Source organism: Pseudophryne corroboree, chromosome 6 (genome assembly GCF_028390025.1).
Source record: "Pseudophryne corroboree isolate aPseCor3 chromosome 6, aPseCor3.hap2, whole genome shotgun sequence".
Taxonomy (NCBI): domain Eukaryota; kingdom Metazoa; phylum Chordata; class Amphibia; order Anura; family Myobatrachidae; genus Pseudophryne; species Pseudophryne corroboree.
The window spans coordinates 81,147,603-81,160,841 of NC_086449.1; the positions used below are offsets into that span (position 1 = coordinate 81,147,603).

Genomic DNA, 13,239 nt, shown 5'->3' on the forward strand with positions numbered 1-13,239 from the left:
CCCAACCAGTGGAACGAAGTGCGCCATCTTCGAAAACCTGTCAACGACAACCCAGATGGCTGTCATCCCCGAGGATTTGGGCAAGTCCACCACAAAATCCATTGAAATGTGGGTCCATGGCTTAGATGGAATAGAGAGTGGATGTAATGGGCCAACAGGAACCCCTCTAGGAGTCTTATTTCGGGCACAGATGTCACATGCCCGAACCCACTGATCCACATCCTTAGCCACCGAGGGCCACCACACCGCCCTAGATAGCAACTCCCGAGTTCTGGCAATACCCGGGTGACCTGCCGACTTCTTGGCATGGAATTCCAGGAACACTCGCTGTCTTAACCTAGGAGGCACAAACAAAAGAACTACCGGAAGGTCTGGAGGAGCCTGCTCCTGTGCTCTAAGGACTAATGATAAGAGGTCCTGGGTAATGCCCACTTTAATACATGATGGGGAAACAATGGGCAACGGCTCCTCGGTGGTCTCCTGGATTGGAGCAAAACTCCGCGAGAGCGCATCAGCCTTGATGTTTTTTGACCCAGGGCGATATGTTATCAAAAAATTAAAGCGAGCAAAAAACAAAGTCCATCGTGCCTGCCTGGCATTGAGACGCTTCGCTGACTCTAAATATGCCAGATTCTTATGGTCAGTGAGAATTGAGACCACAAACTTAGCCCCCTCAAGCCAGTGTCTCCACTCCTCGAGTGCATCCTTAATAGCCAACAATTCCCGGTTACCCACGTCATAATTCATCTCGGCAGGCGAAAATTTACGGGAAAAGTAAGCACAGGGATGAAGGCGATTATCAGACACTCCCATCTGAGAAAGCACTGCCCCAATACCCATCTCAGAGGCATCCACCTCCACCACAAAAGGACGCTCTGGATCTGGGTGTCGCAGCACCTTGGCCGAAACAAATGCCCTTTTGAGACGGGCAAAAGCCGCTTTAGCCTCACAAGACCAGTGAGCAACATCCGCCCCTTTCTTAGTGAGTGCCACCAAGGGCGCCACTATAGACGAAAATCCAGCGATAAATCGTCTATAAAAATTCGCAAAGCCCAGGAAACGCTGAAGCGCCTTCAAACTAGTGGGCTGCACCCAATCCAGGACTGCCTGTACCTTGGAACCCTCCATTTGGAAACCTTCTGGGGAGATAATATATCCTAGAAATGCGATTTGCTGAACTTCAAATTCGCACTTCTCCAGCTTCGCCCCAAGCCGGTGGTCTCTGAGTTTCTGGAGGACTAAGCGTACATGCTTCCGATGTTCCTCCAGGGAATGGGAGAAGATTAGGATGTCATCTAAGTATACAACTAAGAATCTATCCAAATATTCCCTGAGCACATCATTCATGAAATCCTGGAAGACTGCCGGGGCATTACAGAGCCCAAAAGGCATCACCAAATATTCATAATGCCCTGAGTGGGTATTAAAGGCAGTCTTCCATTCATCCCCCTCTCTTATTCGGATTAGATTGTACGCACCGCGTAGGTCAATCTTAGAAAAAATGGTGGCAGTACGAAGCTGGTCAAACAAGACCGAAATGAGAGGCAGTGGGTATGAGTTTTTAATCGTGATACGGTTCAATTCCCTGAAGTCGATGCAGGGTCGCAACGAACCGTCCTTTTTACCCACGAAGAAGAACCCCGACCCAACTGGAGACTGTGAAGGTCTGATAAATCCCTTAGCCAAGTTCTCCTGAATGTACTCTGCCATAGCCTGAGTCTCAGGACGTGACAGGGAGTACAACCTGCTCTTGGGAAGCTTAGCATTTGGCAACAAATCAATGGCACAGTCATAGGGGCGATGGGGAGGTAGTACCTCTGCAACTTTTTTGGAGAACACGTCTGCAAAATCTGCATAACACCCTGGCAATCCTGGCAAACTTAGCTGCGAGAGCCTGACTGGAAGGCTCAAGCAACTCCTGAAACAATCAGTACCCCAACTAAGAATCTCCCCAGAGACCCAGTCAAATTGAGGATTGTGGGCCCTTAACCAGGGTAACCCCAACACCAATGGGGCAAAAGTACAGACAGTCACATAAAAGGACAATTTTTCAGAGTGTGTGGCTCCAATAAACAAAGAAATCTGGCTAGTGCAAGAGGTAATTTTACCTTGGGATAATGGTTCCCCGTTTAACCCACAAATCTCAATTTCCGATGCCAAGGGTACTAAGGGAACAGAGTGTTTCAGGGCGAATTGGCGGTCCATAAAAACCCCGTCGGCCCCACTGTCCACAAAGGCCTCAGTCTTGACAGTTTGACCGAGGATCTTCAAGGTCACCGGAATGATAAAAGTCTTCTTGGGAAATTCTGACTTCTGGCCTGACAGGATATTTCCCATCACCCTCAGGCCCTGAAGTTTTCCGGCTTTTCTGGGCATGATACTACCACATGACCTTTATTCCCACAGTACAAACACAACCCCTGCTGTCTCCTCCGCGTCTTCTCACGCGAGGAGAGGCGGGTAGCCCCAATCTGCATAGGCTCCTCAGAAAATTCCTCAGAGTCTGAGGTTCCCTTGGGAAGGAAGGAAATCTCAGTCTCCCTTTCAAGCCTACGCTCTCTCAGCCGTCTATCCACCCGGATGGATAACTGCATGAGCTGATCCAAGCTATCAGGCAAGGGATATTGTACCAGTTGGTCCTTTATCTGGTTAGAAAGACCTCTTCGGTACTGGTGTCTCAGGGCTGGGTCATTCCACTGGGTATCATGGGCCAACCTCCGAAACTACGTACAGTAAACCTCAACTGGCCTTCGCCCTTGCTTAAGGATCGAAATCTGAGCCTCGGCTGAAGCCGTCTTGTCAGGGTCATCATACAACATGCCCAGTGCCGTAAAAAAAGCATCAACACTTTTAAGCGACGGACAGTCAGGCTGCAACCCATATGCCCAGACCTGTGGGTCCCCTTGTAGCAAGGAAATCACTATGCCCACACGCTGAATCTCCGACCCAGAAGACTGAGGCCTAAGCCGGAAGTATAGCTTGCAGCTCTCCTTGAAACAAAAGAACTGCGAGCGATCTCCAGAAAAACGATCCGGGAGATTTACTTTCGGCTCCTTAACCCCTGCAGGTGCTGCTGCTGCGGGAGCTCCGCCAGCAGCCTGGGAGGTGTGCATTTTAATGGACAAATCATTAAATTGTCGAGTCAGGACCTGCACCTGATCGACCACCTGTTGCAACGTATTTTGAGGGGTATGCTCCATATTCCCACAAAATTTCAACAGGAGTATTGGGCTGCTGAATATGTTATGCACACCAGTGCCTGCAAGAAAGTACTGGTGTCAGAACTGTTATGCACTCCAGTGTCTGCAGGAATGTACTGGTGTTTGAACTGTTATGCAAAACAAATGGACTCACAGACAAACTGGGGAATATGACATAACGTACACAGAAGGTGATAGGGTAACAAAATACACACAAAGTGAACAGAGAAGCCCAGAGGCTAAGGAACTGGGTATCTCCCTTGTATTAGAACTGCTCAGATAGAAAAAGCAAGATGTTGTGTTTTAATACGTAAAGAACCCGAAATGCTGTTGCTAAGGGCAACAGCAAAACCCTAAAGGGTTACCAACGGGTGTGGCAGTAAACTCCTTGGTCAGAGATGGAATGATAGACACAAGGAGAGTCTCCACAATCTTAATTCTCACTTGCAGTGCACAGGTTTTAGCTTACTGCCACTAAACTGACCCCTGACACCTAGCACAGTGAGACAGGATTAGACAGGCAAGTCTTAGAATGCAGCCGCAAACTTGCTAAGTTCACAGAGTAGTAACAGAACCCCAGCAAGCTAAATGACTGACTCCAGTCTTACTGCTAGGTCTGGATTGGCAGAGTGTAATACCAAATCCCCAGGCCTATTTGCAGTAAGCAACAAACAAATACAAAGCTACACAGTACTGGCTAACTTTCATGAACTGACTAACCAACAAAGATTCAGCAGCATCTGCTTACTCTGAAAAGAGGCCTTATAAAGCAGGTGCTGTCCACGCCCCACTCAGACCTCACAGACTGTGAGCACAAAAACCAGCACCGGATCCCCTGCCGTGCACAGAGCCTATAACCACTGCACAGCAAAAGACCCGAACCGGAGTATCAGCTGCGCTCAGGTTACTCCACTAGCACTTGTCTCCCGGTTGCCATGACGACGTGGCAGCACAGGGCAGGAGACCCTAACACTACCATAATCACCACATTTTTGGTGAATACTCTGGGGGCTGTGGCCAGACCAAATGGCAGAGCCTGAATCTGAAAATGCTGTTGGAGGATAGCGAATTTGAGATAGCGCTGATGGGACAGAGCTATAGGAACATGCAGGTAAGGATCCTGTATATCCAGGGATACCATAAAATCCCATGGTTCCATAGCCAAAATGATGGAATGTAAGGTCTCCATATGAAACCGAGGTACCCAAATGTATTTGTTCAGCATTTTTAGATTGAGTGTGAGCTGGAACGACTAGTTCAGCTTCTGGACTAAAAACAGGTTGGAGTAGAAACCCTGTCCTTGTTGTGCAGGAGGAACAGGAATGATTACTCCTGACTGAAGCAATTTCTGAACTGCCTCTTGCAAAACCCTGGCCCTCGTTTCTACCAAAGACAGGCTGGTACAAAAAAAAAACCTTTGAGGAGGGTTTTTCCTGAAAGAAAACGCATAACTGGGAGACACCGCTTCTTGCACCCAGGCATCTGTGGTAGACTGCTGCCAGATTTGTGCAAAATGAATAAGTCGGCCTCCCACCCTGGGTTCCCCCAGGTGGAGGCCCGCACCATCAGGCTGATGGCTTATCTTTTTTGTATTCTGAATCAGCTTTCCAGGTGCGTAGCTAAACTGCTCGGTGAGCGGCTAATTTTGAGGCTGATGTTTGAGAGGCAATAGTACCCATATCTAAGGCTGCTTCTTCCAAGAATATTGCAGCCTGTTTGATATGTGTCACATGGGATTTTTGCTCTCTGGATGTCGTTGAAATTTCCCCTACCAATGCATCTTGCCAGACAGCCACTGCTTTAGCCATCCAGGCTGAGGCCATGGCTGGTCTAATGATTGCCCCAGACAGGGAAAAAAAAGTTGTTGTTTTTTAGCAAACCATCTACTCTCCTATCCGTGACATCATTTATTGATGTTGAAGGCAGAAGTAATGTAGATTTTTGCACTAAGCGAATCACATGCATATCTACTTTAGGGGCTACCTTTCTCTTTAAACAGTCCTCAGTCAGAAAAGGGTAATTGGAATTCCATTTCCTAGGAATTCTAAATTTCTTACTGGGCATAACCCAAGCCTCTTCCATAATTTCCGTCAGCTGTTCTGATCCAGGAAACTCAGTCTTACCTGTTTTGGGACGTTTAAATAAAGGTGCCTTGGATTTTAACACAGTATATGTTGATTCTTCTAAGGATAAAATGGATTTCATTGCAGTAATCAACTCAGATATGTCCACTGAGCTGAGACCTTCTTCCTCATCCTCATATTCAGAACCAGAGTGTAATGAGTCTTCGTCCTCTGATGAGTCCTCATCTGAAACATGTGTAGACTCTGAAGATGTTGTTTTGTGTCTAAATGATTTACTTACCACTGGCTTTTCAGCCTGTTTCTGTTGAGAGGCTACTGCTTCCCCTGTGCTGCACATATAATAGTGCAACCTATCACCGGTACAGAAGTTGGAATTATCCACTCAGCTATACTGGATAATGTCCTGTGCAAACATAGCCCATGGTGGATCAACTTACACCTGCATCTGCCTTGAATATTTCAAGAGACCTTGGTGAAAGCTAATACAGTTTGCACACAACCCATCTTGAACCAGATCCTGAGATGTTAACCCAGCTTTACATGACAAACATGATATGAGTGTTGGTGCTGCTGTGAGTGTGTTTTCCTCACCTTTTCTGCTCTAAGACATGATAAATAATCAGACAATTTAACAGTGTAATACACAATTTGTGACTGTAATCACTTTAAAATGTGTTAAAGTGACATACAATCCGACCCTACCCTGTTTAGCACCAGCATTGAGGATCAGAGTAAACAGAGAAAACTGACAGAATTTATAGCAAAGTCAGCAATCACACTAACAGTCAGTCACAGATTATACATTAGTATAATAAGCAATATGACCATATATTCAACTACAGGTACAGTTCACGTATGTAGGAGAAACATATTACTGCATTACTTTATAAAAATGCTTTAACTGTATTCAGACGCATAGCAAAAGAAACCACAGTAATATTATCAAACTCATATGCATTATGCCCTTATCCAACTATTTGTACTCAAAGGTAGATAGAGACTTAGGGCCTAATTCAGACATGGTTGCATGCAGGCTATTTTTTGCACTGCTACGACGAGGTAATCGCCACCCACAGGGGAGGTGGGATTGCTGTGTATGGCTGCAAACGCTTGTGCAGAGAGCTGCACAAACAAAAAGTTTGTGCAGTATATGCACAGCTCAGGACTTGCTCACCCGCTGCAATGATCCTTGCTGGAGCTGATGTCAGGATCCCTCCATGGAAACGGCCGGACACGCATGCGTTTTCCTCAACACTCCCAGAAAACGGTGAGTTGACACCCCCGGACGGCCTCTTCCTGTCAATCTTCTTGTGTTTGCTGCTGCGAATGCTTTCTTCATTATTTTTGTCGCTGCCCAGTGATGGCCATCGCCGGCCAGCAACGCGCCTGCGCATTGCGGCCCCCACGCATGCGCTGTTCAGACCCGATCGCACGGCTGCAAATAACTACAGCATGCGATCAGGTCTGAATGACCCACTTAGTGTTTTATAGCCCCCACTCAGGAGAGCGGGATACAGGGAGACTTACCCCGCTTCCAGAATCGATAAATACGAGTGGATCCATATGCTATAAGTGTCCACCGCCGCTCCGTGAAAATATAGTGAACACAGATTGCCAAGTGAACACTGATGCACCAGTCACACAGCCGCTTCAGTTTATGGCAGGAGACTCGGAGGAAACTGGTCGTGAATCGGGGGGAGGGGCGACCAGGGGTGCATCCGTCTCCCCACTGCTGATCTCAAAATTAGGGATCGCAGCCTCATGCTACTCCTGGAGCCTTTGATCCCTAAGGCCTAGCACTTGTGCACTCTCGGTGGCAGCCGCGTCAGCGACTGTTTGGTAGTTTCCCCCAAAAGAGTGCGGCTGTGTCCATGTTCCCCCTCTAAGCGGAACCTATGCCTTACCTTCCTCCCGTGCTCCGGCCACAGCCTGGTAACGTCTGCTGGACTTGCTAGTTTTATCCGACACAGACGCCCGCCGAAACAGCACTGTACTTGTGGGTAAGCGTTGTCGCGACTCGGAGGGGAGTAGTTGGAGTGACTCTTTCTAAGGTACGTATAAGACGCTGTTTAGAAAGATCACTCAGAAAAATATAGTAAGACTATAAAAATAAAGTAAAAAAGCTTATGGCTGCCAAAAACCAGCAGCCCTTAGACCATGGTCCGGCTCCTGCCTCACCAAACTAAAAACTGATTTGCCTGAGCCAGGTGGCAGGTATATATAGACGGGCCCACTGCGTACTGGGAGCCCAGAAAGCTTTGACCGATTGGTGCAAGATCCGCTGTCGCTCATCCATATCCCAATGTATCCTGTGGACCCTGCAGAAGAAAGTGGCCATTTTTCAGGCCAAGTAGATTAAGCATGACAACCATTTTCGGTTGTCTAGCAATTTCTAGTAACCATGGCAACGGCGGCCATTTTGCTGGCAAAGTTTAAGGAGCAAGACAACCAGTTTCTGTTCCTAAACAGTTTTGCTTGTTTCATTTCTACTCATATTGTACAGTGTAATCCAGGCATGTCCCAACTGCGGCCCTCCAGCTGTTGAGAAACTACACTTTCCAGCATGCCCTGACACAGCTTTAGCATTCTCTGACAGCAAGACTGTGTCGGGGCATGCTGGGATATGTAGTTTCACAACAGCTGGAGGGCCTCAGTTTGGACATGCCTGGTGTAATCCTTTTGACTCTTTATTTTACACCAGTGATGTAAAAGTGTGTGGAAATATAGAAATGGTCGTGTGAACATTTCCAAAATATTTCACAAGGTTTCTCAACAGTTTACTAAAATGTAATTACCCACCGCTCTAAGAAATAAATGCCGTCTGTCCTCCAGTGATGGTAGCACATGCAAGGGGTCCAATAGGTAAGCCAGTAGCCCCTAAGCATCCCACCTGGCACCATGTAGGAGGTAATCACCAATCACCATCTGCCTTAGTATGGATTATTCATTTATAATATTCTCTTCCCTTAGTACTAACTAAATCTCAGTAATAGGTATAGAATTGCATGAGGAGTAATGGACAGTAGCACACCCAACCCCTACACAGATAGAATAAAAGGAGGAGCACTCACTGTAGGTATTCTGTAGTGCACCATAGCATAGTGAGTCATTATTATGACATTACATTTTTATTCTTAATTCCCATACATTCAGGTCACTGAATGTGCATTGTGCTCATAGCAATATAATCCCCTATAAGAGTTTTAAACTCGATTGAACATAATAAAATACACCTTTTGCCAATTCTTAAACAAACAACCCCTTATTTTTTGTTTGTTTGTTTGTTTTTATAAATGGGAAATGAAACTTAACTCATTAAATATGCATTTATAATAATTCAGCTATACAAAAAGAAAAAGTGATTCACTTGTATCTGATTGTTATTTCCACCAATAGCCCATTCATTGCAAACCCTTACACTATCTAGACAAATGTCCTCCTGTGTTCTCCATGTATTGTACTTTGTCTTTCTCAGATTAATGAGATTTGGCTTGTGGTTTTATTTGATACTTTGGTATTGATAGTATCTACTGATGTATTCATAGAATAGTAACAATAGTGTAACACTACTTACTGTTTCACATTAGTATCACATCGTCCCCAATGCAGGCAGAAGATCTGATTATTCTCCGTTCTAAAGCTTCTCATAATATGATAATTGAGATCTACCAGATAAATGTATTCTTAATGCTGTAATATGCAAATGACTATCGTATCGTGAATGTTACTTGGTAAGCAGACATATTAATCGCTGATGTTTTTACTGCAGACATATACTGTGATCTCCCGGACAGTAGAGAGCACAGCTGGTGAGGCACATCTGTCCCCATACGTACTATTCCCGCCGACGGTAGCTATTCACAGTACTGTATGTAATAAGGTTTCTATTTCAAGACTCTTTAGACTTGAGGCTTGTATCACTGCTATGTGTGTGTGTTTTGATTGTCTCCCCTGGCTAGAATGCCAGCATAGACTTCCCGGAATACAGCAATCCTTCTGGCTGAAACGTAATAAAACCTCTAATGGAGACTGATTTTGTTGCCGCACCCGGGAGAAACCCTAAAGTCTTGGAGGGCTTTTTGAAAAGTACTATGCATATGCCTAAGCCAATCAGGATGAAAGGCGCCTTTAACTCATCCAATGACAGCGCAGCACAGTGCATAAATAGAGATGTTAGCGGCAGCTCTCTATATGTATTCGTTTTTTTGCCTTTAGACGTGTTTCGTGAGGAGAGATGGCCAGGACCAAGCAGACCGCCCGCAAATCTACCGGAGGTAAAGCTCCCCGCAAGCAGCTGGCAACCAAGGCTGCTCGGAAAAGCGCCCCAGCTACCGGCGGCGTGAAGAAGCCTCACCGCTACCGTCCCGGGACTGTTGCTCTCAGAGAGATCCGCCGCTACCAGAAATCCACCGAGCTGCTGATCCGCAAGCTGCCCTTCCAGCGATTGGTGCGTGAGATCGCCCAAGACTTCAAGACCGACCTGCGCTTCCAGAGCTCTGCCGTTATGGCCCTACAAGAGGCCAGTGAGGCTTATCTGGTGGGGCTGTTCGAGGACACCAACCTGTGCGCCATCCACGCCAAGAGGGTAACCATCATGCCCAAAGACATCCAGCTAGCCCGCAGAATCCGAGGGGAGAGGGCATAGACACTCGGCACTCCTATACACGCAGCAACACAAAGGCTCTTTTCAGAGCCACCAAATCCTTCTACACCAGCTGAAGCATAAGTTACACAATGGTGTTTAATTGGACGGATACCACCTCCTTTAGCTCTGCCCAGGCTCCTCGTAGTTAGTAGCCACAAAGCTCACGGCCTATATCCCTTAATTACACGCACCTTCCTTCCAGCTTGCCGCTGCCCTGGAACAGTGGCGGGAGCCTCCTCAATTCAGCGTGCAGTCAGGGCACAGGGGGCTACTAGTCTTCACCATGAAAGGTTAGAGTTGATCAAGTGTAAGGGAACGTTTTAATAAGGCTCCATGAGCACTTTTCTATGGAAGTAAATGCCTGTAAGGCGGCTCTTTATAGAGTCCTCTACCGAGGAACTTGCCCTACACATCTAGTACCTCCCTTAATGAATCTGGGGGTCAAGCATTTAGCCGTGCAGCTCCGATTCTATGGAACTCACATCCCCGCATAGCTCGAGAGGCCCCCGCTCTAGAATCTTTCATACACACTCATCACTCTCTAAATGTCCATTTAGTATCTCCTGCATAGCTTCCCTGCGCTCCACGGTTTCTGTGCTGTATTGTATTAATTTAATTTGTTTAGCGCTATAAGTCCTATTGCAGAAAGAACATTATGGAAATAACATTGTTATGTCTGCGCTCTACTGCTTGTTACACGCAAGGGTCTGATTTACTTCCCGTCAGAAGCACAACGCCAAGTACGATACTCGCACCTTTCCCGCTAAACAGCGGGCTACTTACTCCCACATGTACAGCATATCATGAATCAGCTCTTTGGGGTCAGGGTGGGTGGCTCTGAAAAGAGCCTTTGTGTTGCGGGGACAAGTATCTAGCAGTGAAATCACTTGCTCTTAGCTGGTTTGTGGCTCTCGGTCTTCTTGGGCAGCAGCACGGCCTGGATGTTGGGCAGAACGCCTCCCTGGGCGATGGTCACCCCACCGAGCAGTTTATTGAGCTCTTCGTCGTTGCGCACAGCCAGCTGCAGGTGGCGGGGGATGATGCGGGTCTTCTTGTTGTCGCGGGCGGCGTTTCCGGCAAGCTCAAGAATCTCAGCCGTCAGGTACTCCAGTACTGCGGCCAGATACACCGGGGCACCGGCTCCCACACGCTCCGCATAGTTTCCCTTCCTCAGCAGACGGTGAACTCGACCGACTGGGAACTGGAGACCGGCCCGGGATGAGCGAGTCTTTGCCTTAGCACGGGTCTTGCCGCCTTGTTTCCCTCTTCCAGACATGCTTGCGAGGTTCAATGAGATAAAAGAGTCTCTCTTTCAACAGAAACACTGAGAGAAATGTCTCTAAAACACCGCCCTCCTCTTACATATATACTCAGAAGCGACATGCTGCTTGCTCTGTGATTGGTCTGCTTACAAGCTAAACAATGCAGCTCAACTTCATCCACAGACCAATCCGCAAAAAGAAGAGTGGGGTTACGATGCCTACCAGTGTCACATGACACTTCTACCCAATAGTGTAGCTTGCATTGGTGATGCTTCGTTTGCATAAGCTGCCTTTAAATAAAACAGATGTGTGAGATGAGATGACCGCACAGATTTTCTACATTGTGTCGAAGAGATCCTAAAGAATGCCTGATCCAGCAAAGTCTGCTCCGGCGCCTAAGAAAGGCTCTAAGAAAGCGGTGACCAAGACCCAGAAGAAGGATGGGAAGAAGCGTAGGAAGAGCAGGAAGGAGAGTTACGCCATTTACGTCTACAAGGTGCTGAAGCAGGTGCACCCTGACACCGGCATCTCCTCCAAGGCTATGGGCATCATGAACTCCTTTGTCAATGACATCTTTGAGCGCATTGCTGGGGAAGCTTCTCGCCTGGCTCATTACAACAAGCGCTCGACCATCACCTCCCGGGAGATCCAGACCGCCGTACGCTTGCTGCTGCCGGGAGAGCTGGCCAAGCACGCCGTGTCCGAGGGCACCAAGGCTGTTACCAAGTACACCAGCGCCAAGTAATCACCCCCTTCTCTGACCCACATCAACACAAAGGCTCTTCTAAGAGCCACCCACCTCCTCTCTAATCGGGCTGAAACTATGATGGGTATTATATGTGCTACTTGCAAATCTGCCTTATTGTATCTCCGCTTCCATGAACTGTATATTCACTTCCAAACTAAAGCGGGGTCATATAGTCATCATATTACAGATGTCAGCATTAGTGCTTACATAAAGCAATCCATAGAGCAGTGACTGCCCGTGTAGCTGCTGCAGAACTAGAGAATTATTGTATCTTATTCCAATGTTACAAAGTATCAGTAGATTGTAGCAATTGGTCCCGTTGTTCGTATCACTTTGAATCTCCTATAAACACAGTTGCTAAAAGGTTGTTTGTCTTTCAAGATGCCCTGTGTAGAATGCTATTGTTACTGTATCACTGCACGTGTAACACCGGGATCCAATCTCCGGTATCACTGCAGGTATATTGCACCGAATCCATTATAAGACATCAGGTTCCGTTTAGCTGCATTTAATGAAAGGAGATCTTTATGATCGCACAATACAATGCTGGCTTAGGTACACGTGCCAGCTGTGCTCCCTATAGTAACAGAGATACAGGGGGTGGCTGAGCAGCAGTGTTCCGGAGCGGGACTGGCTGAGTGCAGTATCAGCGGCGCTCATTATTACAGGGAGAAGAGAGACCGAAGCGCAGAGCTGACACTCAGACCGAGCCCGGGACAGACGTTACACTGACCAGCCAGAAGCGGCATGTCATTGGAGTGATTTTGTTTTGTCCCGCCGAAATCTGTTCGACTCATTGGTCCATTTTGAATTTTCATCCTCCAATCCCAATGAGGTTGTGCAAGTCACTTATTATATACCTATTATTTATCTGGACAATATATAATAATGGATATTAAAACGGTTAAATTCTAAATGTTTTTTTTTTTTTTTTTTTACTTCAATAAAAATAAGTCTATGAACAACAGTGTGCTAAATAAAGTAATCTATTATATAAAATAAATTATAGTGCAGTGCTAATATATATATATATATATATATATATATATATATTATACTTTATGCTGTCCTATATTTATGACATTTCATTTTTTCTGATTTGCTATTTCTCAGTCGTCATCTATATCATCTGTTATGAGCCTTATATCAAATGTTGGGACGTTGATAAGAATGGGACTCAGTATGGATAATATTACATTGTATCTTAGGTTGAATATTATGTTGTACCAAGTACAGGAATTGTATGGGAAAAAAGATCTTAGATAAGTGTAACTTTATATTGCGTATACATCTTATGCCC

General features: G+C 46.4%; 3 protein-coding genes across 3 annotated transcripts; 2 read left to right on the forward strand and 1 right to left on the reverse strand.

Moving 5' to 3' along the window:
• The first annotated feature begins 9,493 nt into the window (after positions 1–9,493).
• Positions 9,494–9,985, forward strand: LOC134936343 (histone H3). The gene has a single exon (XM_063931350.1). The coding sequence runs from the start codon at positions 9,519–9,521 to the stop codon at positions 9,927–9,929; it is 411 nt and encodes a 136-aa protein (XP_063787420.1). The 5' UTR covers positions 9,494–9,518; the 3' UTR covers positions 9,930–9,985.
• An 827-nt stretch (positions 9,986–10,812) lies between these two features.
• LOC134934308 (histone H2A type 1-like) lies at positions 10,813–11,205 on the reverse strand. The gene has a single exon (XM_063929769.1). The coding sequence runs from the start codon at positions 11,203–11,205 to the stop codon at positions 10,813–10,815; it is 393 nt and encodes a 130-aa protein (XP_063785839.1).
• Positions 11,206–11,500: 295 nt separating this feature from the next.
• LOC134936345 (histone H2B 1.1-like) lies at positions 11,501–11,987 on the forward strand. Its single transcript, XM_063931352.1, has one exon. The coding sequence runs from the start codon at positions 11,556–11,558 to the stop codon at positions 11,934–11,936; it is 381 nt and encodes a 126-aa protein (XP_063787422.1). The 5' UTR covers positions 11,501–11,555; the 3' UTR covers positions 11,937–11,987.
• The last annotated feature ends 1,252 nt before the right edge of the window (positions 11,988–13,239 follow it).

What these genes read in the sequence shown, in the direction of transcription:
- LOC134936343 (XM_063931350.1), top strand. Translation starts at nt 9,519, where the DNA reads ATGGCCAGGACCAAGCAGACCGCCCGCAAATCTACCGGAGGTAAAGCT.
- LOC134934308 (XM_063929769.1), bottom strand. Translation starts at nt 11,205, where the DNA reads ATGTCTGGAAGAGGGAAACAAGGCGGCAAGACCCGTGCTAAGGCAAAG.
- LOC134936345 (XM_063931352.1), top strand. Translation starts at nt 11,556, where the DNA reads ATGCCTGATCCAGCAAAGTCTGCTCCGGCGCCTAAGAAAGGCTCTAAG.